Consider the following 26,629-nt stretch of genomic DNA (forward strand, 5'->3'; position numbering starts at 1 on the left):
TGTTTAGGGTGCTTCTCCTGAGGCCTCACAGTTGAAACGACAGTGTAGTTCAGAGTAAGCCATTGGAGCAAGCCACCCGAGACTGGCCTCAGCGGTGTGCAGATTGTTTCGAGTTTAAGGCAACCAGAGACTCTGGGGGCTGAAGAGAAACTTTTGCTCTCCGAACTCTCCTGACCCCTTAACTACCTAGGAGAATTTAAACTAGGAGCTGAGTTCGTGACTCTCCAGTAATGATTTTTTACTTACTATACGGCAGAGCAAATTAACAATTACTGAACATGCACTCTCTCTGCTCGCCCTCTGAAGCCCCAAGGAGCCTCGCCTCACCCCTGGGGCTCAGAGTGTCGTGCACACCTCAGTGTCCCTTTCCATCTCTGAAGCGCTCCAGTGCGTGAGGTCTCTGATTCTCACGTAGGCAGGGTTCACACACACATGTATGTGATTAAATTTGGTCCTTCTCTCTTGCTAATCTGTCTCACGTCTATTTGCTTCTGAGACCAGCCAGGAGAGCCTTGAGGGTAGAGGAACGTTTCTTTCTCCCACAATAACATTTGCTTAGAACACACTGGGCATATTAGTTCAGCAAAGGGCACGATAGCCCAGACCCCGTGAGACTACTTGTGTGGCCCTAAGAGGGGCTTGGCGAGCCCTAAAGGAGAGGGGAGGCTGGTGTAGGCGGCCCTTCCCGGGCCTGCTGTGTGGCTCCCCTTGGCCGAGGAGGCCCCTCCCCCCAGTCCACTTTGTCGTCTTAAAATGGCAAAAGGAGGGTTCCAGTAGAGAGGCTGCCAGAGGAAAAGCTGTCCTTCCCGCCCCACACCTGGTGGGGCTGGTTGCACTGGAATTGCGGGAGACCCCCCAAAACTGGGTCCGGGTTTGGGAAAACACTCCTTGAACCGTAATTGGAAACTTCAGTCCCGCTGGACTCCCTGACCACCATTTGCTGGGAAGGCTTCTTGGAGAAGTAAACTGAATTTCAGTACCTTTACACACACTGCTGTACAGAATTGAGGGTAGGCAGGTTATATGGCCTACTGCCCAACCACATTTCAGTGGTCTGTTTGTAAAGGTTTTCACACACTTTCTCAGTATGGGAGTAAAATACTCTCAAACAGGGTATTAGGTTTAAGGATTTCAATTTCTTGGCTAAACATGTCTCTTTATTTCCTTAAGCATGTAAGTAAAATCAAAGGTGTCAAAAAAATTCCAAGACACAATAGGGCATTTGATTGTTAGTTCTTTTTTTAAATTTTATTTATTTACTTTTAGAGAGAGGGGAAGGGAGGGAGAGAGAGTGAAACATCAATGTGTGGTTGCCTTTTACACGCCCCCTACTGGGGACCTGGCCCGCAACCCAGGCATGTGCCCTGGCTGGGAATTGAACTGGTGATGCTTTGATTTGCAGGCCCACGTCCAATCCACTGAGCTACACCAGCCAGGGCTAATTGTGAGTTAGTTTGAAGCAGTGAATGATTTGCTTTATTTTTCTTCTACAAATGTGTTTGAAATTTAGCATTTGTAGTTGCTTTCTTTTAATCTACCACACACAAAAAAAATCCCAACAGATTTCCAGAGTGGTCATTACACTATTACTGGTTCCCGGTTTTAATTGCCCCCCCCGCCGCCCCACCCCATAAGGAAGAGGGCTCTCGACAGGAAACAAAGGCAGCCACGGGAGGCAAACACGCCTGCATCTGTGCCTCATCCTCTTTGATCCCTGAAAGGGCCAATTATCACCCAAAATGTCCTCCGTGACCTGAGAATGTGACTGTCAGTCCCTTCAGCTCCTTATTTGGGTCCAAGTAAAAACCACCTTCAAAAGTCAGTGCCAGCTTTGCTGTTTTTAAGGCAGCTTTTTGTCTCTGAACTTTAAAAAGATAAACTGAGGCATACTGAACACTTTAAGAGATGATTGGAGCAAAAATCAGCTGGAGTCGAGCAGCGTCAAACCAGAAGCGAATACAGGAGCTCTCTGCCCAACCAGGGGAAAGACACAGAGAAGGTGTGGATGCGGGGAGAGGGATTGGTCGGTTGTATCTTAAAGTCTCCTTGGCAGTTGGTGATCTGTGGTCCTCCGTGTTTGATTTCACTACCTTGAGGCATCTAGTCTCAGATTTTGGTTTGCTTCTGCAGTCGCCATGGCATCAGAGTCACCCCAGTGTAGCAGTCTCCCCGTTCAGTTAATTTACCACCACCTTGGCAGAACAGGTGCTGGGCTCTTTGCCTACACTGGGGTGTTTCATTTGTCAGTCAATTATTTCATTAATGACAAAGACTCTATTCATTTTTCTAAAAAAAATTCCAATCCATTTATTTTCCTTTACTGAATTTATTGGGGAGACACTGTTTAATAAAATTATATAGGTTTCAGGTGCGCAATTCTACAACACGTCATCTGTACACTGTATTGTGTGTTCACTGCTGCAAGTGTTCATTCACTACTATTTATCTCCCCTACACCCTCCTCCACCTCCTCCCCCACCCCCTTCCCACCTGCAATCACCAGTTGTCTGTATCCATGAGTATTTTTTTACTCTACCCCCCACCCCTGCCCAGCTGTCAGTCTGCTAAGAGTCTGTCCTATTCTGCTTGTGAGTTTTTTTATTAGATTCCACATGAGTGAAATCATATGGTACTTGTCTTTCTCTGACTGGCTTATTTCACTTAGCACAATGCTTCCCAAGACCATTCAGTTATTTTCTCTAAGGATTATAGGAGGAGGAGAATACAATTTTACAGGGGTTGACGGTCAGTGCTTCTAAATTGGGCCATGGTTGTGGAGCTTTGGAGAGCTGGGAAAATTCTGCCAGGAAGGGTCCACCAAAGGTACTGAATTGTCCACACAAATTGTCCACACAAATAGGTGGGGAGGAGGGTGAGTGGGAGGACTCTGGCAGTCGTCTGGGTATTGAGGCTGTAGAGGAATCCTCAGGTCACTCTGCTCCAGTCACTAGCCTGACCGTGAGCAACTTAGGGCAGCATCTTAGGGCTCCTGGGTTTAGCAGAGAGCTTAGTGACTAGCAAGGGCCCAAAGTCTTGTTCTTTTTTTTTTTTTTTAAAGATTTTATTTATTTATTTTAGACAGAGGGGTAGGGAGGAAGAGAGGGAGAGAAATGTCAACGTGTGGTTGCCTCTCGTGCACCCTCTACTGGGGACCAGGCCTGCAACCCAGGCCTATGCCCTGGCTGGGAATCGAACCAATAACTCTTTGCTTAGCAGTCCAGTGCTCAATCCACTGAGCCATACCAGCCAGGGCCCAGTCTTGTTCTTCAAGAGAGCAACTTTAAATTTCTACCTGTGTAGGGAAATCAAAACCCAAAGGGGTTATTTGACCAAGACTGTAATTTCTAGGGTGACTTTCAACCAAGGCCCTTGCTACTCCATCATTAGTCATAGTATGGCATTAATTCGTGGAATAGTATTGTCTTCCTCAACTGAGGGCAAGAAGCTCTGGTAATGATAAAGTCCCTCTCTAACCTTGGAATCATTTACAATCTAGTAAGGGAGATATACGCAGTGCATAAAACTGGATAAAATATGTGCTGGTACTTTCTAGGTGATCTGAGTGGACCTGGCTTCCAGGAGTTGCTACCATGGACATGGAAAATCACACACGTCTGCTAGAGCCTCTCTTAGCTCAGTGAATGTCCCCTCCTTTCTTCCAGTTGCTTAGATCACTGGAGCCTCCCGGACTCTTTCCTTTCCCCACATTCCGTCTGTCAACAAGTCCTGTTGGCTCTACCCTAAATATAAGCCGGCCCACTCTTTCCCATGCTTGGGATGCCAGCCTGCCCGGGCCCATACTTCCTTCCGCGCCCTGAGATTTTCCTCACAGCGGCCAGAACCACCCAGAAGGTGAGTCGATCACCTCACGCCGCTGCTCCACACCTTCCCCCTAGTCTACCTTGCCCCTTCCTCATGCACTCATTTTGTTCTGGCCACATCAATCTCGCCGTTTTGAGCACAGCAGGCATTTTATTTCGTCTGCCTGAAAGGATTTCCCCCTACATGCCCTTATGACCCCCTTTCCTCACTGCTTCCGATTTCTATTCAAATACCTCCTTCCGGTGAGGCCTTCCCTATATAACCGCCTAGTTTTAAGTCCCATCCCCACCCCTCCCAGTCTGCTTTCCCTGATCAACTCTGCTCCAACATTCTTATTGCCATCCGACATAATGTACTCGTTCATTCGGTTTTCCTTCTCTTCAGAATGTGAGCTCCAAGAAGGCAGGGCTTTTGGCTGTACCCTTACTACTGACACGCACTTTCATGTGGAGTTGGGACTGAGACTTGGGGTCAGGATTTACAAGTTTTCTTGAGCCCATACCCCAGTACTCCCCAAACTTTAAAAACGAATGTCGCACACTAACACGAGTGTCTCAGGGTCCACACTGGAAAAGGCCTCTGGGTGAGAATCAGTCTCACCCATGCATTTGTATCAGTCAGGATTGTGTTGAGCTTTTTCTGTTGATTTACAAGATTAGGTGGTGGTTTGAATTACGTGTAAAATGGTCACATTGACTATGACTTTTTAAAGTGTATACGCTCCTGCCCCTGAGCCTGCTCTCCTCCAGAGACTCTAAAATGCCTTCCCAGGGGTCACTTCCCCACCCTGCACTAAGGCCGTCTAAAGCAACACGTGTTTCTTTAACAGTCCAGGCCACGTGGCCTCTCAGTTCTGGGAGGAGCCGAGAAATATGTTAAATCTGGACAAGAGTGTTGTCCGCTCCAGGCAAAAGCAGAGCAATATGAAGAAAACACAAAGGTTTTAATGGTATGAAACCCAGAGGATCTGAACAAGGCTGAAAACGAAACAAATCTTAACAGGACTTCAGTGTAATTAAACAGGTTACACCTTCTAGCTTCAAATACGGTAGCAAATGGTGTTACCAACTAAGAAGTCAAGTGCAAGAGGACAAGGCGAAGAATGAACCTTTTAGCCAGTGAAGGCCACACCTCTGGAGCAGATGTGTGCGAGGAATCACGACTCAGAACACTCGTCAGCTTGTTTTGAAGCACATCGCGTGGACCCCGGAGGGTCAGCACCGGACGCTGGCCTACAGGGGAAGAGACAGCAGACCCGCACGCAGCGCTGCCAAGCCATGGCTCACTTCTTATCCTCAGACACATGCCAAGGGGCTCTGCTTGGCCTCGGGTGTCTCATTTTGGAAACCACCTAAGGTGGCCCCCTTTCTCTTTAAAGGACTAGCTTGTTTACATCATGGAATAGACCCCTAGCTCTTTAACGTTTCTGACAACTTCTATTCTAGCACATGGGCTAGTGTGAGGGGAGGGTCTGGTATTTCCATAAAAATAAGACCCTTGGAGACTCGGAATCGTACCCCTTCCCCTTTACTAACCTCAGCCCCTTGTGGGGTCACAGGGGCTGTTTTATGAAGGTTTATTTGGAGATGTTAAGAGGGCTATTGAGGTCCTACCGGGAAGGACTCTTGCTTCTCGTATTGGGGACACAAGTTTCTAACCGGTTTTTGGTGCCGTCACTTCACATTCTCTAGACAGCTCAGCAACATGGCACACGACCCACGTCCAACACCAGGAAGCCTGCACTGAAAGCCGCGCGTGGGGCAGGCTCCCCGGCAGAGGCTGCGCGGGACCTGAGTAACTAGAGGCTGTGGTGTCGACCTTCTCAAGAAGAGTAGAACGTGGCATCCTTCAAAAAGTCTAACGCAGGCTGAAAACTCAGCTCTAACCTGTTTACCCAGACGGGAGTGGAATACGTTCCTGGACATCGGACGTGGGTGGCTCTGAGGGATGATGGGTCTCTGAGAGGCACACTGCGGTCCTCGAACCAAATGTGCCGAATGCACGAACAGGCAACAACCACAGTCCATCAAACACCAGCCTACTTAAATGCAAGAACACTGAGGTCTTTCCAGGCTGCTTCATTCTTCCTTGTAACCGGGCATTTCTCACTTCTGCTGTTCCCTTACGAACAGGTAAGGTACAATCACTTTAAATGAGAATTCCTAAGTTGGTAAGAAAGTATGGTCTCACAAAGAATGGGCAGGCTTCTTGTAATTTATTTGAGTTATTTCTAAGCAATTGTTACAAAAGTCTTTAATTTTTATGATACTGTTGATAAGAAAATAAAATTTAAATACGTTCTCAACAATATGATATGGCTGCAGAAATTCACTACATTGTTTTGATAACTTACATTTTAAAACTGGACACTAAAAACTAGTATTTACTAGCAACATATTAATTACCAAGGTATAAAAATGGAAGCAAACTGTATCAGTCAAGGCTGGGAATTTAACTCCAGAACAAGTCGTATGTTTTTGACCTACTGGAAGGACACCTAGGAAGCCTCGTTGCATTTCTGTCGCTACAGGATGTACCGTCGGAACGGATCAAAGGTGCTTTTACTTGTTTAAAAAATCTGCCTTCTAAAACCTGGCATGAATGAGCCTTTCTGACAAATGGCTAGAATTAGGCATAAACAGAAACAAAAGTCACGGCATTGGTCACTTTTTTAATATCATGAGGAAAGCCTAGTTTGACACTTAACTATTATCCATGACATTATAAACATATTTCTTTGGCAATTAAAATCATTCCACTTGATAAATTACATACTTGGGAGTAAAAAAACTTTGCTATTGCTCATTGTCATATTAAATGAATATTAAAAGAATAAAGGTGAACAAAAACCAAAACAAACAATAACAACAGAACAAGCAACAAATCGCCACAATTTCAACTGATGGAAATGGCTAAACTAACACCCGGAACTGGCATTTATGGCAAGAGTTTCTATCATCCCTCTCTCTCCTTCTTGGGGTTTATAGGTTTTGGGGGTGAAGTGAGCTGCTATGTATTTTTCCAAGGGGATGGGAAGGGCAGAGAAACAGATCAGGTAGCAAAAATTGAAAGTACCTTGGTTATCTAGGGTCCTATTGACAGAGCTTCTTATTTAAGAGCTTTTAATAAGAGTTTCTTATTCAGAAGACTTTCAAAGAAAACTAATTTAATATCACATTATGTCTTTTTAGGCTGTGCCAGCCTGGTTACTTCCAGTATAAGTGGCTGCTGAAAAGTGTCACGTTGGAGAAGGTAACTGGACGACTGACAACCTCCCTCAGATTCGGGGTCCTGTGCTCACACAGCCTTGGTCCCCTCGGTAATGCCAGGACCTGTAAAAACACTCGTATTTGGGATCTGACATTATGAAATTCTAGAAGATTATTTCCTTTGCCTTGAAAAAGAACAGCAGAGGACTGAAAACCACCAGAGTGGCAAGTGGTGCTGGACAACGCTCACGTGTCCTTTTCAGGGCGACAGTTCAGAGACTCTTAAAAGGAAACTGCAAGCTAAGTGAAATTCAACAACAAGAAATTTATTGAATGGTTAAATTCCTTCATATTTCTAAAGCACTGTATTTTATAGAGTCTACAAGGCCAAAAAAATTAAAGAATTCTTTCAAATTTCTCTCTAAAATAGGCCAGGAATAACCTACCATTATGCACATGAGAACTGTTTCTAAATAAAACCAATTGATTTTTACAAGTCATTCAGAGAAATACATTGCTCAATTAGAATCATTATGGAGTAACTTTGATTATTTGCCAATGGTCTTTAAAATACCTATACCTAGTAACAACATAATTTAATAGCAACTACTCACCAATAACATAATTTGTAAAGTGTATCTTAAAATATAGCTTATGCTCAGGGAAATAACAACAGAAAAAGCACTACTAGCTAGACTTACATGAATAAGTCACAGTTTTAAACAGGAACATGTAAATACCCCCAGGTTCAAAGTACCACGTTTAGAAAATGTTTGAATTTAAAAAGACAAAATAGAGAGTACCATGGCTTTTAATACTGATGAAGCAAAATGCGTCTCTCTGAACTTCAAGACAGCAACTTGCTTCGACTGCTTACTTACAGGTTATGGTTTTTAGGATAAAGGTAAATTATTACGGTAACACAGGATTCAGACAGATGCGTGTCCAAATTCCATTCGGCTAGCACACAGTGAGGAAACAGGCATGAAGTATAAACATTGTGAGGAAAGCACTATCTCTAGCCTTGGACAGTGATCATTGAACTGATCGTTGAGATTAGACACCTTGGAGTGTCTCAGTACAACCTGGGGCCGAGAGCCCCGGTTATTAAAGTGCGCCAAGTGGCTGTTCTTGAGCTGGCTCTCGCTCGAGAACAGTCACGCCAGGGGGAGGGCGTGTTGGTGGTGGCCCTTTGTAATGACACGGGATGGCAGGTGAAGTGAGGTGGTTTTCCCCTACCTTCTTTCACTGTTTACTTTCTCTTCTTTTTCAGAAGAAATGTCCTTAGAGGTCATGTGACTGAACTACTCTCAAATAAAAAAAATGAGTACCTGATATTCAAAACAATGAAAAAAATTTCGTGGTCTCATTTTATTTCACTTGCCACCACTCATCCCAAATGTAAACAAGATGCACTTGACAGCACAGGTTCCCTGACTCCTCCTGTCTGAGTTCTGTTTACATCTTAAACTAGGCAAGCGGGATGCTCTGGCAGTTTTCTAAAGTGTCCGCTATTGTCCCCAGTGTAACCTGTAAGGATTACTGGACCACAGGAAAACCTTTTATTACTATTTTTTTCTACTTTGAAGATGGATGGTCTAGGTGAACCAAATGGAAAGCTCTGAGGTGTCAGGGACTGGGACTTTCTAGAGGAACAACACAGCGTCGGCAGTACGGAGCAGGCACTAATGGTAGTGAAGAGTCCACTGAACATGAGGTGCTATGAGAAGAGATGGTTTCCAGCTATGGAGGAGTTCTCCATTTTTTTAAAACAAAGCTTCTGTGGGAAGATTCTTTCTATTAAAAAGAAGTTGCAGAAACATGGCTTTCAACACATAGATATGAAGGGAATCTTGGGTTTCAAATTCCCTAGTAATGCATCAATACAAGGATTCCCAAACAATTAATTCCAATTATTAAATATTAAATACAATGTGAATGCAGCTAAAACTGAAGCCAGTGCTCATTCTTAAATACTATGAATAAAATATACGGTGAATTGAAAAACTCCAACAAAAACAGTATTTTCCAGTTCTTCTCAATCAAATGGTCAAACTCTTAAGATGTTTTCCCAACAATTGGGTTTTCCCTATAGAAAAAAAAAAAAGAAAATCATTTTTTAAAAGGTAAAGAATGTAACATTTTAGAAAGTGATAAATATCTCATATTCTCCATTATGTATGTATAATTTTCCCTTGACACTCTCTTCTGCCAAGTCTTGTGAGTTATTTCATTAACTCAACAAGTATTTATTGACCATCTATTAAACATCAGGCACTATTTCAGAAGCTACAGATACAACAGTGAACAAAATCAACAAAACCCTTTGACCTCATGGAGCTTACATTTTGGTACAGGGAAAATAGAATAAACAAGTAAAATACTTAGTACATGAGAGACTGGTATTTTTTTTTAAAGATTTTGTTTATCTTTAGGGAGGAAGAGAAGGAGAGAAGGAGAGAAATATCAACGTATGGTTGCCTCTCATGTGTCTACTGCTGGGAACTGGCCTGCAACCCAGGCATGTGCCCTGACTGGGAATCGAACCGCAATCGTGTGGTTCATAGGCCTGAGCTCAGTCCACTGAGCTACATCAGCCAGGGAGAGACTGGTATTTTTTAATGGAGAAAATAAAGCTGGGAAGGGGTCCAGTGTGCATACGTGAGGGGGACCTACTATTTAAGGCTGGTCCAGCTCTGGCTGAGACCTCACATGGAGACCCCCTGGGGCTCCCAAACTGCATGCCTGCTGGTGGAAGAGAACTGATTACACCAGCGTAGAAAAGATGGGGGTGCGATGTTGACAATACCCTTCAAATGTACTGAGCCTTCTATTCAGGGAAAACACAAATATTTATACCCGTCAAACTCATTTTTATTGTTCGTAAATCACAAATATAATTATAATCCACACAATTAAAAAATACCTAAAATGGTGGGGCCAGGATTCGAAATCCCCTCACTAATCAGCTGTGTGACCTTGGGCAAGGCACTTACCCAGCCTGAGCCTCAGTCCCCCCAGCTGTGGATGGGAAAATAACAACGCTGGGCTGATGTGAGATCAATGGGAGAGTGTACATTGTGGCAAACACTTATCCACTGGTCTAAGAACCATCTGCTACCTATTCAGTTCTGTGTCAACAGAAACCAGATTCTAGTGCTAGTCCTCGGCAGCCCTGTAGTCTAGGGGAATCTGGGGCCAACTGTAGATAAGCCTCTTCTCTCTCAGTGAGGAGAAAACAGCTTTCTCCCTCTGGACACTATTATAGAAAAATGTGAGACTTTGAACTGCTCTACCCCAACTACGACCATAAAGGGACAAGCCTTGAGGAAGACAGAAATCTGGTTGAGGATGGCCGAGTGACTGGATGAACCTTGATGAGTGTTAGCTGTTGAACTAACTGTAGAAGTTAAAATTAGATTTAATTAAAAGATTGCTTATTGGTCAGGCCTTTAGTTGGGGCTTTCTGTTACTTGTGCCCAAAACAATCTCAGTGATATGATGTGAAGCTCTAGGCAGTTTCCGGTGCTGGAGTTGGCTCCCGACAAATGTTACCACTTATCCATGTACATCTGAGATGGATTCAAAAATCTACTATAACATGTTTAGGCAATTTTCTGTTGGTTTTTTTGTTTTAATTATTTACTATGTATAAGGCATTATGGGAGAAACTAAAGAAGGGAGAGGATCAGTAAAAATTAAAAAAAACAAACAAAAAACCAACAGGCTACTGAGTATTCCACTTAATGAATGTGACATTCGAGTGTCACATCAGAAGTGGGGATGAGGTACAGCACCAACATAAGGAAATGGTACCAGACCAGAAAAGATGAAGGTCACTGTGTGAGTGGCCAGGGAAACTCTTACACAAGAGGAAGCTTCTGAGCTGGGTCTTGAAAGACATAGGTAAGCAGGACACCTGTATTTCACAGGTGAGTACACAGCAGTACAGTCCATCTCAAACTAGGTTTAACAATATGTTGAACATTTCTTAAAAATACTTACTTGCTCCCATATTTTGCACTACTTGATCTTTTCTTCCTGTATTTTTCATGAGGTTCATCCAGCTTCTCTACGACGCTTTTTATTTGCTGAATTGTCTTAAAGGTTGTAACAGAATCCTCGATTACAAAGTTGGAATAATCATCAGGCTCTTTCTGGGGTCCCTGATACACTGCTATACTGCCACAGGCCTCTACAAGGAGCAGCAAAATCTCTGATCAGACAACTGTGTTTCCAAATGTAATCAGTAATAGAGATAAGAGCTTTCCAAGTGTCTTAAGGTGGGGAGATTTCCCCTGGAAATGCACAGATAACCAAAACACACTTATGGTCAAAGTACATTCAACTTATTAATTATGACCACATTTATGCAAAAACGGTATTTTTACTTCATGAATATCTATGAAAAATGCCCCCCTTGGAGAGTTTGTCAACTTTCATTGAGTAACATTTTGGTAAATCTATAAGTATTTTCAACTTTTAAGATAATGCCAAAGTAATACTTCAGTAACTGGTCATGAAGGATCATGATTACATAAAAACATTTTAATCACACATTTACCTTCCATTTTCTGTAGCTTAGGTGAACTGAGTGTAAAAAGGGAATAAATTCTTTCTGTTTCTCTGTCTTCATCAATATCTATTTGGATGTCTGCAGGGACACCTCTATGATAAAAATGAAATTAAAGACATTGAAAAAATTTCACTTTGTTGACATACCGAAGGCTTTTGAAGATTTGAAACTTTAAAAAAATCACAGAATTTTGCAAAAGGAACCTCAGAAATCTAGTCTCATTTGACAATTAAACAGGGCCAACAGAGGTTTGGTTATTATTTAACTCTAATCAAAAGGAGGGGAATTTAGAAGTAAAATAATTTGCATAACCGGTACTTCATCACAATAGCGATATGTTACTTTTTCAGTCTACAGGGAGACAACAGCTGTTCACACAACTAAAAGAGAACGTTATGCCCTTCTTCCTTGATCACCTTGCTCAAGTTAAACACTGCCCTCTTTTTCCTGACTTGTGCCAGCCACTATTTGTTTGGGAACGTTTTCATCACCCCCAAAGAAAGTCTGTATCCATTAGCACTCTCCATCCCTGCCTCCCTCCCACCCTTCACAACTGCTAATCTACTTTCTGTCTCCATGACTTACCTATTCTGGACACTACATACATGTTAACATACAGTATACGGTCTTTGTGTCTGGCATCTTTCCCTTAGCATGTTTTCAAGGTTCATGTGTGTTGTCACATACATCACTACTCCATTCCCCTCCATTGGATAGCTAGACCACGTATGAAACACTTACGCAGTACAGGGCTTGCAGCCTCGAGCATTTTCACTGGTCTCCTGACAGCAGAGCCAGCTGCCATTCAGATATGCAGAGGGATGATAAGAACTGAGCCTGTTCTGATTGCATCTGCTCACCCTGCAGAGTACGTCTATCCATTCATTAGCTTCCACACAATTATTTGCCTGGACATACAGTGGTTTCTCCGTATGTATGACTTGGAACATCTTTAAAGGCAATTAAGATAAAAAGTTAGTAAAGGTATCAAAACTAACGCACAGTACAAAACAGGAAAAAGTATGTAAGAGAAATAGAGTTTGCTTGGCTCAGGTACCTCGAACTGTTACATTTCAAGCAATCTGAGTCACATGATATTAAACAGTACATTATTATATAATTTTTAGAAACCACACATGCCCAAAGGAACAGACTATCATAAAATAGGAAATAAGGGAGAGGATTTCACTTGGAGAAAAAAGTGTAAGTAAAGGCAAAGCAGTGGGAAAATACAGAAAAAGGAGGAAACCATTTTAGTTGGCTGGAGTATAACGGTGTGTATTGAGTGGCAGCAGAAGACAAAACTGTATAGACTGGTTGACTCTATTACTACAAGACTTGAATGTCAGACTGAAAGGTTTCATAGGGTATATTGAGGAAAGTACCTTCAACTTAATAGGCTAGGTAGACTATACAAAGCATCAACAATAATGGACAATTTTAAGACAGAGACCTAACCAGCAATGATAAAGTATTAATGATTAATGGCAAATACTGAAATGACCAACCTCTTGAAAATTTTTGAATAAGTAATTATATGCAATTTTAAAAGTTTTACTTATTTCTGTAACTCACATTTTTCTTGTTGAAAGAGCTATCTTCCAGTTTTTCCACAGCAAGAATGTTTTTCACCGGAATTGTGTAAATTGCATCTTTGCCTAATAATAAAAGAAGTACAACAAAATAAAATAACTTCCTCAGAATTATAAAGAGGCTAATGGTGTAAGATTTAAATTCATCCTCTTGATGGTATGAGTATAAGTAATTACAGATTTCCAAATTGCACATATATAAATAGTATTTTTTATGGAACAGATAAATTGATTGTTTTCTATAAAGAGACTTCCTCTTTTTTCAAAAACTAAAACATTTTCCTGGAAAAATATGGAAATAAATTTGATCTCTGTAGAAAATAAAAACAATATTTTAATACATTTACCATTATATTTTATTTTGCTGTGAGACCATATTCAAAAAGCATTCTTCAGTTTATTAGAACAAATTCTCATAAATCTTTCCTTAACATCAATATTATTTTGTAAAGTATTATATTATTTTGTAACATTGTGTGGGGACTGAAAAAATATATGTATTTAGTGACAGAGATATACTCAAAACTTGCTAAAACATGGAATTTTCGGGCATGAAGTTATTACATGAGCAGTGAATTTGATTATACCTAAGTGGATTTTTCTGTTTTTTCAATCTAATATTTAATTAAGGGGCTAAACCTCAAAACAAACAAACAAACAAATAAATGTATCTATCTATCTATCTACCTACCTACCCACCTACCTATTGAGAGAGGGGAAGAAGGGAGAAAGAGGAGAGAAACACTGACCGCATGCCTCTGGTATGCGCCCCAACCTGGGGTATCTAATCCGCAAGTCAGGCATGTGCTCGTTCAGGAACTGGCAACCTTTTGCTTTGCAGGATAACGTCCAGCTAACTGAGCCATGCCAGCAGGGGCAAAATAATGATTTTAAATTGAAAAATTGTTCATTACTATCACATGTTGGCTGACCAGAGCTACCAAATTTACTCTAAGAGATATAGGAAACAAAAGTACAAATTTTATTTGGTAGAGTGAATCTTTAACCTAATTTAAGAATTTGGAAATTTGAGTTTGCTAAAGGAGCTCCATAATAATATGGCATAAAAGATCAGATGCACTTCAATCTAAAAGTTACCTGAGAATAGACTCAATCTCATATAGTCATAGAAACTATAAACAAATAGAATTACAACCTTTTCTGGTCATTTGGTAATGTTGTGCTGAGAAAATCAAAGCTTTGCTTTATTTCTCACCAAACTTTGTTTTAATGACATGGGATTGAGGTGCTGGAGTTTAAGATCTTTACATTTTATGTTAGTCCATGGATTAACGTATACAGCTTTTTGGTCAAAGACAATTATTTGTTTAATAAAGGTTTTCTTTCTGGCCAGAGAGGTTAACATAGACTAACATAGGTTTGCTATACCTGGTTTCTATAATAAAATCTAAAATTTGTATAATTTAAGCAAATGTGATACATAAACAAAAAAGACAGGAAGTCACTTATTTCAACATCATACTGAATGTCTATTACATACCAGACACTGTGTCCCACTTGGGATAAAGCAATAAACAGAACATATAAGGCCCCTAGTAAAGTTTACATTTAGGTCTAGAAAGAGTGACAAAAGTAAGTATTAGACATAAATGAATGCTATAATGAAAATAACCCAAGGTGATATGATAGAAAGTAATTGGGAAGTTACTTTAATTGGATGGTTAGGGAAAGCTTTTATGAGGAAACATTTAACTTTAACAAATACAAATTGTAAATGCAAGGGAAGTAAGGAAAGACTATCAGTAGTCTCCTGGAAGCAGACAAGGTCAAATTTATGGTAGGGGCAGAGTGTGGAGGGAGTAAACTGAAGAAAGCTACAGGTGGAGCTGCATGTAGCATAGAAAGCAGCTGCAAAAGTAGGGCTGGTTAGAAGAGACCTTTAAGCCACAGTCAATGGACACTCTCAGACATACATCAGGAGGATTAGGCAATGAGCTGTATCTGAAACAGCTGGGCCAATTAGGCCCTCATCCTTCCCCACCCCCTGCCCCCACCCCGCCAACCCCCAGCTTGCGCTAAGCATCAGTCAACAGAGGCATGTGTCCCAGGCTAAAGCAGCAAGGATGCAGTCCTGGGCTGCAGAGCAGTGCCATGTCAAAGGTAGTTGCTGGCCCTCAGGAGGGAAGGAGAGCACCCACACCAGAGGATAAGCACCAGCACCCTTGCCCCTCCCTCGTCATCATTGGCAGTAAGCTGCTACTGAACACTCAAGCAGGCGACCAAACTATAAAACACAAAAATGAACAAGTCACCAAAAAATTTACCAAACAGATGAGGAAACCATCAAACGCTCAAGGAGGGACACACACAGTACAACAAAGAGAGCAACATCTGAGGGAATCGGGTGTAACAAGTCACGGGGCTAAGAAGACACGCCTGTGCGAACCAAGCTTCGGGTGGGTGGGGGGGAGAACCACAGAGATTAGAGAGAATTTAAAAGTTTTGCAGGAAATTTTTATTTTAGATTTGTTGAATATACAAAGCATATACACACCCTAGAATCGCTGTGTTTGTTCATTTCTGGATAAACCGCAGTGTCGCATACATACAGAAAGCACATTGCTCCCAGGAACATACGCTGTCATGTCAGAGTTAGTTTCATTGTGAATAGTGTTAATTGGAGTGAATTGCAAAGTAAATTAGTAAAACAAATTATTTTGCTGAGGACTCTCCAAAAATACACACAAAAAGACAAATTGTTAAGTAAAAAAAGTTAAGAGCCATGGTAGATGGAATTAGAAGTTTCAATATCTGTCTAACTGAAATTATAGAAACAGTGTTCAGGAGAAAATTACCAAGGAAAATGCCCCAGAGATTAAGGTAGGAGTCTTCAGACTGAAAGGACCCACTGAGTGCTGAGCAAAGGGAAGAAAAAGAGACAATACCTATGCACTTGGTTGTAAAATAGTAGAACTTGAAGGCTGAATGGAGTCTAAAGAGTTTCTAGGAAGAATCAAGACTGAGAATCAGGACTGACATGAAAATTCTCACCAGCAACAATGGAAACTAGCAAACCATGGGACAATATCTTCAAAGTTCTGAGTGAAAATAATTTTAAATACAGTCTAACTATCATTTAAGAATAAGGGTAAAAATAAAGACCTTTAAAAATATGCAAGGACTCAGGAAATTTATCAGCCATAAAGTCTATCTAAAATAATTCCTTGAGGAACATTCCTGCAAAACAAATAATAAATCCAAGAAAGACAAATGTGCTATATAAGAAATAATGTTGGGTAGGATGGGAGGAGGGGATCCTGCCTCTTTCTCTCAATATCTGATCCTCTGGCACAGCGGTCCCCAGCCTTTTCGGCACCAGGGAACAGTTTGTGGAAGACAATTTTTCCACGGACCAGGGGATAGGGGATGGTTTCAGGATGATTCAAGTGCATAGGTTCTCCTATGAGAATCTAATGCAGCTGCCCATCTGACAGGAGGCGGAGCTCAGGTGCCAATGTGAGCGATGGCGAGTGGCTATAAATACAGATGAAGCTTTTGCCAGCTAGCTGCTCACCTCCTGCTGTGCGGCCCACTATGGGTCTGGTCTGGTCCTGTCTGTGGCCTTGGGGTTGAGGACCCTTTCTCTAGAAAATCCTGTGAGTGCTATCCTCATAAGTTCAGAATGTGATCCGTTTCTACCACCTTCATGGTTGCCACCTTGTTGAAACCATTACCCTCCCTTGGGTTACTGCAAAAGTGCCTTAACTTGCCTCCTTGCCCCTTGCATTTTATTTTTCTCTTAACATTCCACATGACACGAGTGATTAATCCTATTAAAGCAAGATCATTCCCCTGCTTACAATTCTCCCGTGCCTTTCCATCTTACTCAGAGTAAAAGACCTCCAATGGTCTTTTACAAAGCCCTACAATGTCTAACTTCTCCATGATCTTTTGGCCTCAGTTCCTATAATTCTCCCTTTATTCATTTTTTTCTAGCCACAGGAGCTTTCTCTTGTCTCCTGAATACTCTGGGCATGCTTCTTTTCAAGGCCTTTATACTGGCTGCCGTTAGCTGTGTTTGTGTTATTATTACTCCGTATACCCACATGGCACATTCCTTTGTCAACTTCATCTTCTTAATGAAGCCATTCCTGGCTAGAATTTTTAATATCAGAACTCTTCTCAATGAGCCCACCATTGTCTATTCCCCTCCTGTACTTTATTTTTGTCCATCTCATTTAATAAAGTATATATTTTAAGAACCATCCAATATACTCCTTGTTTTGTGTGTGTGCATTATCTACTACCGCTAAACTGTAAGATCCACAAGAGCAAGGATTTTAGTATGTTTTGTTCACTACTGTTTTCTCCAGAATCTGTAACAGTGTCTGGCAGAAAATAGGCACTTAACAAAATATTTAGTGAATGAATGCATAAATGAATTGATGATATTCTTTAATTATCAAAGAAAAATACTATAGAGCCATGTGTGAGAAAATATGAGCAGGTGAAAACCAAGTCCACAGGCTATGTGAGCAGAACACTGGGTATCACATGGAAGATGCGTTGGCTGTGTGTATAAATCTGTGTATGTCAAGTCTCCCAAAGTACCCAATACCTAATCAAGTCTGGAGAACAAGGGACAGAATTTTAGAGATGAATTTGTTAACAGTGTATTATTAGCATGCTTGGTGAGCAGGTTAGAGGCCCAGAGCTGCAGTTCTTAAAACAATTTAGATGATAACATATCTAGAAGATATGGTCTTCTTTGAAGAATACCATTTATTAACATTTATTAATGTAAAGCCTTAATGAAGGTAGTAAAAACACAGTCCCTACCATTGAGGATTTTAAAGACCAGGGGGACAGAGAGAGAAAGTTAAAGACTGTACAGTGTGACAGAAGTTATAACTAAGATGACAAAAAACATAGTAAAGGCATACCTCAACTGAGGTGGCTAGAGGCTTATAAATGGCTCCTGTGAAGAACTAACACTTGATTTAAGTTTTAAAGGTGAAGAAGAAAAGAAAGGTATTTCTAGGTAGAGCATATGCAAAAGCATGAATGTAAAAGAATACAAGTTAAAGAAATTGCAGGAGTAGTCTGGTGAAGCAACATGGAGAAAGCAAAAAATGAGGCTGCATGAGACAGGAAGAGGCTGGAATGCCAATAGCACATTTGGTTCCAGCATTAACTAGGACTTCTACTTGTAGAAGATGACTACGTTGCACTGTAGCAGTAAAACCATAACCACAAGCACACAGGTCCCTACAAAACTGTCAATGTAATCATGACTGATAACTGAGTGCCCTGTAATAGTCATTTGCTGCATGCTAACTTAGTTGTCTTTAAGATTTTTTGCTTACTATTGCTTGTAAGTAATTACTTAAGCAGGAACCAAAATTTAAAACATTTATTTGGGAAAAACCCTTAACATTAAAAATATTATATTAATTCCTTTTCCATTAATTTGGAAAAAGACCATATGGTTTTATTCTAAGTGGCAGAAAAATTCAGCCTACTAGTGTCCAGTAAGAGTATGGAGCAAAAAACTCAGTGATTCAGACTATGTTACAGAAACTTTGGGAGGCACTCCTTCAGACACCAAAGTCACACAGTAGGTGTATTAAGAGAATTAACTAGCAGTCTTGGCTGTCCAGAAAGCAGCAAGAAAACACGAAGTAGATAAAACAGTTGCTTAACAACCACAGAATCCAAAGCCCATGTATCTTATTCATAGACAAAATTCCTTAAGTCTTTAATCAAAGACTTTTAATCTTAGGCATAATTTTAACAAACACAGAACCTATATCCTCACTCCTAGTATATTAGCAGTAAAAAATGGAGGTGGGTGATGGAGGTGGAAGCGAGACGTTACATTATGGTTCACTGACAGCACAAGAAATTAAGATGTCAGCCTAAACATAAAGGGAATAGAGAAAAACAAACACAGGAACACAGAAAGCACAGCAGTCCAAGGCATTTAGCTGGGGAGTAAACAGCTGCTGAAACAGCCATAAACAGCCCATAAACACACCCATAAACAGCCCTGAAAACACCACTAAATAAGAACACTATATAATTATTATTATCAATGACAGATCCAAGTCATCTAGAAAAGTTAACTTACGTTCAATGAACTCTTTTTTAGAAGACAGGGAAGCATGTAATACATTTTGGAAAAATCCATCAAAATAGTTAAAGCAACAGGCATGGATGCTTAAAACTGTAGGCTTTGGTAAACAATCTCATAATTTCATAGAGTAGAGCTCACTCCTTCAAGTCATTCCAACATGTTAAATTTCTTAAGGCCTGAAAACAATGTTAATTTCTAACATGTCTATTTTATACCTAGAGCAGCCTAATCATTCCACAAAATTTTATCCTCATAAGATCACTGGTTGGAACAGAAGTTACTGAGAACTATGAATGGGCTCTGGGTCTATGAACTCCCTGAAATCACATGCAAAATTTTGTGTCTACTTTGCACGTGCATTTTTTTCTGGAGGAAAAGGTCCAAAGCTATCAATGGATTCTTAAAGTCTAAAACCAGAAAAGACTTGAGAATATTTGCTTAGATTAGAAAATACTTTATTTATTCATGAAGAATGAGTAGCTCACCTTAAATTTTATTTCAATGTACTGTTAATGTAAACAATTTAAACACAGCACATTATGACAGCTATTTTTAAAATGCCGCTATATATGTGAGGACATTCATACAGTATTCAACATAAGCTGTAACTTCTAAACCCCTCAAAATATACTTAACATAAAAAGTGCTGTCTGGAAGGGCAAATACATGGCCTACTGATCTTTAGTCATTTAAATGTTTGTATGACATAACAAATTATCTGGAGCCTAAATAAAAAATGCATTTGGTTTCTTATGTCTTACTAACATATTTGGACATACATAGTTATCCTGACGAGGCCATTCGAAGAAATTATAAAACAAAACATTTTTCTTATCATTCCCTTCAAGAAGCACCTTACTTAGCACTCTATATTCTCTTAAAAGTAGCCTACATCTGGTGTTTGTTTTATCATTTCAGAATTTACAGGAGAAGCTCTCTTACTTTACCTATCATATCTGATAGACTGACTGGGACCACCCATTTCCTCTGTAAAACATAATGAGTGATGTTCATGGGATGCAGCACGCTTGTGGTTGCTAGGCTACTTACTATCTGTTAAGCTTCTGTTCCACTGGTTCGGCTTTTTCTTTTTTTGCTTACCAAGTCCACCGAGTTTGTCCCCGAACTTATTTATGCTATTTTCCATGTTGTACTTATAATCTACTGAAATATACATAAAGTAATAACTGCCCTCTACTAAGAGATTTACTATTTATATGAAAATAAGGCAGGTGCTTTGAAAAGCTTCAAAAAAAAAAAGAAGACCTGTATCTATACAAATAAGGTTGATTTATATGGGTGTGAGAGGGCTGTAAGAGATTAGGGCAACTATCCTGAAAATCTAAAAACATTCTGTACTTTGATTACTTTTCAAGTATTCAAGTTCTGGTTTCACTTTGGAGAAATCAATCTGAAAACTGATGCATCTGTGGGATATACGCACAAGAAAGACAAAGGGAAAATCCAACCTATAGATCCAAATTCAAAGACAAGATCTTGGCTCACTATCAAAAGACTGGTAAACAATGATCTAAATATTTAAAATATGTATGCATCTTTTTGTTTGTTTTTCAGTGATAATTGCTTTAGCTGATTTTTTTTTGGTTAAGTGAACACCTTTGGACCCTGATCACTTTTAATAAAAGGGATTCTACTGCATGTGATCTATGATCTAGATACTGAGTTCTTGCTGTCAGAAGAAGCTCCTGGCCTTCTGTGGATAATACTTTACTCCAGGCAATAAACTTAAAAGGTGACGATTTTGAGCATTGTATCAGTCCACTGAGGGGCAAACTGCCTCTCAGAAGCCCTCATATCACAGTGTAAAAAGATGGCTTTATTTACTCATACAGATAGCCTATTTATACTTTCTCAGAAGGCAAATAATTAAAAATTCCATTTTGGAGTTGGCTTGGCCAACAGTCTACAATGAACCTGATAACTTTGTAGGAATTGCTATCTAGGTATGACAAAATACTCTCACATTTATTAGAGGTTGATGCCTACCAATTTCGCTCTAAGAGGTGAAGAAACTTTGAAGTTCTAAGAGGTCTTAATGTTGTTTCTTACTGATTTATAACAGCAGGGACTTTAAAAAAACAGAACATGTGTGACAACAATTTAACTTACATGGTGTCACTTGTCAAATATTTATGGCACTCTGAGTGTGTGTGTATCACTGTGAGAAACTATAAACTACAGTAATATCAGTGAAAAGGTCCACTAAGGTCACATTAAGTAACAAAAAGATATCTTCACTTAGAGAACCAGGAAAAGACCCCAAAATAAAGCACATGCGTAACTACCTGGCTGTTTGTGGTAGGTGAGCTCTCTGCTTGTTAAGCAGAACCAACGTTTCTTGAAGTTCTTTTTTCCAATCCGAGTTCTTCCCTGAGCTCTTTTATACATTTCACTGCCAAAATAACAAATGTAAATATTTAATTACAAATATTAGAGTAGTTAAGGCAAAACAAAAAAATTATCTTCATTTTAAATGGTGTAAAAAAGTGTAATAAGATTATATTAAGTGCATAAAAATATTTTTGACATCTAAAACTTTTACATTTATTTTGGCCACATTAAGGGAATAAATCTTTTAATTAATTTAATTTATAACTGTGCCACCCAGAACTAAAAGGGCCAAATGAGTGATTTCCCCCCTAATTTCCAATGATACTACTACTTGCAGACTGAACAGTACTGTTATTTTCCAAAACAGAAACTCTACTTAGTTTAATACCCACAATCCCGTTATATCTGCCAAGCAACTACCGGACTGTATGGACAAGGAGTCGTGCCACCCGACATGAAGTTTATGGGACAGTGAGAGTGACTTACCTGATTGATGGTACGTAGGCAGTTCTAGCACAGAACAAAAACCCAGACTTCCCCACTCCCAGACCCATGCTCTTGGTACTTACTTAACATCTATACTAAAAGGTGACCTTAAGGTCTAATTTCATTAAATTACCCTTCTTTCAGGTGTACAGGCTCACTCGTACCACTGGACACTTTAGTTTCAGTAGATGAAATTTCATCCAAGAACTGAATGGAGAAATAGGCAAACATTATACTTTGTGGTAAGACACATTATAAATTCAGCTTGTTTTAAATGCCAATGAGAACATTGTGAAGGTCTTTATTATTAAGGAATACACATATTGTAATGTATAAAGCAAAACACATATTTAATTGTAGAGGAAGTCCCTAATTTACAAATGACAAGTATTCTAAAAAGCTTATTCTTAAATTACTTAAAGCCCAGAATATAGTTCCTTATAGAAAGAATTCAATCTGTAATATCTTAACGGTAGTTCTGAAATCTCTAAAGTTCTGAATACAAAGAGACTTTTTGTCTCATTCTGACTTACAGTACCTCATTTGGGGGTGTAACTTACCCCGAACTGGTGTAAGGCTACTTAACAACTGAGAGTGAATTGTGCCACACAAATGTTAACGTGTCTGATTAGGGGTAATCGGGCCCCACTGGGGGTAATATATAAAATATAACACATACCTTTCAAAACTCTGAAAACCGAATGCTGAAATGCTTCTGGTCCCAATGATTTTAGGCAGAGGATTGTAAACCTCTACTACAGGCAAGGGATCACCAAACCAGGGCTCAGCAGGCCAGATTCGACCTGCAGTCTGTTTTTCTAAGGCTCATGAGTTAAGAAATTATTTTACATTTTTAAAGGGTTGTAAAAACAAACAAATAAAAAAGAGTATGTGGCAGAGCCCTTGTGTGACCAGATGAGCCTGAAATAAGTACTCACTAGCCACTGACAGAGAAGGGTTTGCTGACTTCTACTACAAATGGACTTTAGCCCTGGGAGACAGTATTTCACAGGAATGACTGAAGTATAACTGGGTTCTCTGGAATAACCTGCATTTGAAACACAATTCATAAACTTCCTATGGCAAACATAGGAATATGGTGGCTCAAGAAAATTTAAAGTACCCATCTCCAGCCAGGGAAAGCCACCCAGAGAAGAGCATTCACAGATATGCTACCTTGACTTGTCAAGGGCTTCCTGGCCTGTGGCTTTTGCAGGAAAGGGAAATTAGAACAATTCTTGTTCTTTGAGAGGAATTCCACTTTGTACAATAAAAGAACTACTGGTACATGTTTAGTCCTTTCTTTTTCATTTATACTTTTCCATTTCAGACTTGAAAAACAACAACAAATTACACTCCAATAAGAATGACACTGAGGCGCCAGTGCATGATGTAAACGGAATTGGTGGGCACAGCCATTTTCTCCTAAGACTGGCTGTGAATTACCCACCAGAACCCACAGTTGGGGGATTTCCAATGGACTGTTTACTTCTGGTTTCCTGGAAAGAAATCTTGGCAAGTGAAAGGACACGAGCAGAATTTCTTTTGCATTATACATATGTGGGTGATACAAGAGCAAGTATCTAAGGGAATAAAGAAGTTTCCCATCAGGTTGTTAACTTTCACTAGGGACCACCTGCTAATGGAGTGTAACAGATTTATATCAATGTTCAATTTCTTAGTTTTACCTGAAGGCACTGATTTATTTATTTGATGAATATTATTTATTTATGATAATTATTACACTTACCGTTTACCTGCCATATTTATAAGCAACCAGGGGGTAAATACATTTAGACAAAGTGAAAGAAAACACAATAATTAAGATGGACTATAGGCAGGGTGAATATAGGTCCCAGTGTGCTCAGGGCTGTCCCTGTCTACAGCTGTGGTCCCAACATAATCAACAGAACTCCTTTTAATTCTTAAAAGTATCCACGTTTGGACACTAAATAACATGGTCATTCTGTGTATAGACCTGTCAGGTCTATAGACCCTCTCTATCCGCTGTGGGAACAGTACAGGATTCAGAGTCACAACCTATTATCTTCTGCAGCAGTGGTCAATGTCACCAGTGAGAACAATACGAAGTGAGAAGCTGGGCTTTGTAAGCTTTTGCACTTTAGGGCACTGCACATATCCAGACTTAGCTAGTGAATGACAAAGAAAACTCTTATATTAGGGCAAAATATCTGGTGCTAGTTTAGGAGTCTAGAACCAAACTTGAGACAGAGACACACCATGGTAACAGCCCACGAAAATGTGAGTGGGTGACTCCGGGCGGTTCGGGAACAGACTAACCTCCTGGCTCCCCTTACATATTTTCTCCACTGACCTTACCAACTGACCTTACCAACTGACCTTACCAACTCTGCACATTCTGATTATGTCAGGGAAAAAAATCAGATGCCACTATGGCCTAGGTCATAAAAAATGGAAAAACAACCTTAAAACAAAAGATAGTACATCATACTATTGCCAACAAAAGTCTGCCTACACTGTCCCACAAATGCTTCAACAATGTCCTATAAATAAAAGCACAGCTTTCTCTTTCCTTATTCTTTTCAAAGAGTTTCTCATCAAAAGCCTTCAATGGTTGCTTTAAAAAAGTTTGGTTGAACTTGCATTATACTAGATGAAAAGATTCCAATGGGTTTTAATTTTTTAAATCATCATTTTCATTTCCTGAGTCCCCGTAAGAACTCTAAAAGTACAAAAAAAAGTACAAAGACACTTCCACAAAATATACTCTTGGCAATCGACTGTGAATCAAGTTGTAGACAATGAATGAAATCTTTAAAACCTGGCTTTGCTAATTTGAATTAAGTTAGAACAGTGGTAAATAAGATACAGTACTTTCTTCAAGCCACGATTAGATATACTTTAAAACAACTTTTCTAACAAATTTTTAGGCTATGATAATAATGCTACATTTTGTTTAGAATGATTCAGAACTAAAAACTCAAGAAATTATAGATCCTTCCAAAACAACTTCAATTTTTAAGTACAGCAATTTTTGTATATTGTAAGCCTCACATTAGGGTATTATATACTGTAGGCTTTTGTACATTGTAATTTTAGGAACTTTCCTTGAGTGACTACTGTAAGTCTCTATTGTTTATAAAATGTTCAATAATTCATATATTTTCTACTTTGGCAATTAAGTGCTTACTACACATTTGGCACATAGTAAGTCTTTACCTCTAGACTAGAGGTTCTCAATCAGGGGCAACTTTTGTCCTTAAGGGGTCACTTGGCTGTTCAGAGACATTTTTGGTTTTCAAACTAGGGACATGCTGCTGGTCTAGTTGGTGGAGGCCAGAGACGAGGCTAAACATCCTACAATGTACAAGACAGCCCCTCACAATCTAGAATTACTCAAATAAATTGCCAGTAATGCTGCTGTGGACAGACACTAACTCTAGATACTTGTAACTTATGTCATCAGGACACTGGCAAGAGCAGCTGTTGCTAAAGCTCATTTAGGTGTTTCCACAGCTAAAAATCCCAGTTTTGAATGGGAGGAGAAAACGGAAAAAAGACAGCTTTGTTATAGTTGATGGATAATTTTACATTTTTTATTTAAATTGGGGATTAACTTCTAGGAAACTATGAAATATTATTTCCCCAGTGCTACATGAAAAGAACTGTTAATATTTACAGACCAAACAATCATACCTTTTTAACTGATATAATATATCCTTCTTCTTGAAACATTTTGAAAAACTCACACATGAATGTCTCCTTGAAACTTGACTAAGGAAAAAACACAGAAGATTTATATATATTAGGTAGAGAACTTAGAATACCAGTGGGCTATATTTTTAATAAATCTTAGGATTAAGACCTAAAAGGTTTTAATCAATATATTTTCAGAAAGGTATAGGGTTTAGAGCTGAAGATTTCCTCAACAGCTCTTAGGTGATTATGGTGCAGACAGACAAACAGGAGGAACTAGCATCAGTTTACCAGACTCTCCTCCTCATAGGTATATTAGTTTAAATTAATCTGTCTTCTTTAATAGGTGATTAAGATACAATAGCTACCTAAAAGAGCTATTGCATCTGTATGTACTATGTATTTTTGGTTTAGCTTTGTTTTTAATTTGGAAAGGAGTAAGGGAGAAGGGATCACAGAATAAAACAATATTTAGAAGTGTGACTACAAAGCAAGAGATGTAAAGACTTACCTTGCTTTTGGACAAACTACCACAGCTTCCCAAAGTCTGAATGGTTTTTGAGATGAGAGTTAATGTTCTAATTGTCTGTGGGTCCTAAAGAATGTACAAAGGACACAAAACCCCTGTTAAGTTTTCAAAAAAATAGAATTTGTATAAAAAGCAGAAGAGAGTGAATGGACTATATTGCTCTTAAAACAGTTCTCAGAAGGTTCATTCAAGGCAACATAGTTAAAATCTAGCAAAGAGAGACTCCCAGTCAAGATAGTGGTACAGGTAAATACAGCTCACATCCTTGCACAATCACATCAAAACTAC

The 26,629-nt window shown here is 39.6% G+C and overlaps 1 protein-coding gene across 2 annotated transcripts in view; it reads right to left on the bottom strand.

Annotated features, from left to right (window-relative positions):
- Nucleotides 1–6,314: 6,314 nt before the first annotated feature.
- The window catches only part of RASA2 (RAS p21 protein activator 2), a 120,536-nt gene continuing 100,221 nt past the window's right edge, over nucleotides 6,315–26,629 (bottom strand). For both annotated transcript variants that reach the window (XM_037051525.1, XM_037051534.1), the window contains 9 exons: nucleotides 26,324–26,407; nucleotides 25,813–25,890; nucleotides 22,268–22,341; nucleotides 21,603–21,709; nucleotides 13,183–13,265; nucleotides 12,349–12,557; nucleotides 11,596–11,699; nucleotides 11,037–11,226; nucleotides 6,315–9,120 (listed from right to left, as the gene is read on the bottom strand). In XM_037051525.1, coding sequence (XP_036907420.1) covers nucleotides 9,090–9,120; nucleotides 11,037–11,226; nucleotides 11,596–11,699; nucleotides 12,349–12,557; nucleotides 13,183–13,265; nucleotides 21,603–21,709; nucleotides 22,268–22,341; nucleotides 25,813–25,890; nucleotides 26,324–26,407 — 960 coding nt within the window. In that variant the 3' untranslated portion in view covers nucleotides 6,315–9,089. The remainder of the gene's footprint in view (nucleotides 9,121–11,036; nucleotides 11,227–11,595; nucleotides 11,700–12,348; nucleotides 12,558–13,182; nucleotides 13,266–21,602; nucleotides 21,710–22,267; nucleotides 22,342–25,812; nucleotides 25,891–26,323; nucleotides 26,408–26,629) is intronic.

This window comes from Sturnira hondurensis, unplaced genomic scaffold (genome assembly GCF_014824575.4).
Source record: "Sturnira hondurensis isolate 20B ecotype Veracruz unplaced genomic scaffold, ASM1482457v3 Scaffold0000867, whole genome shotgun sequence".
Classification (NCBI taxonomy): domain Eukaryota; kingdom Metazoa; phylum Chordata; class Mammalia; order Chiroptera; family Phyllostomidae; genus Sturnira; species Sturnira hondurensis.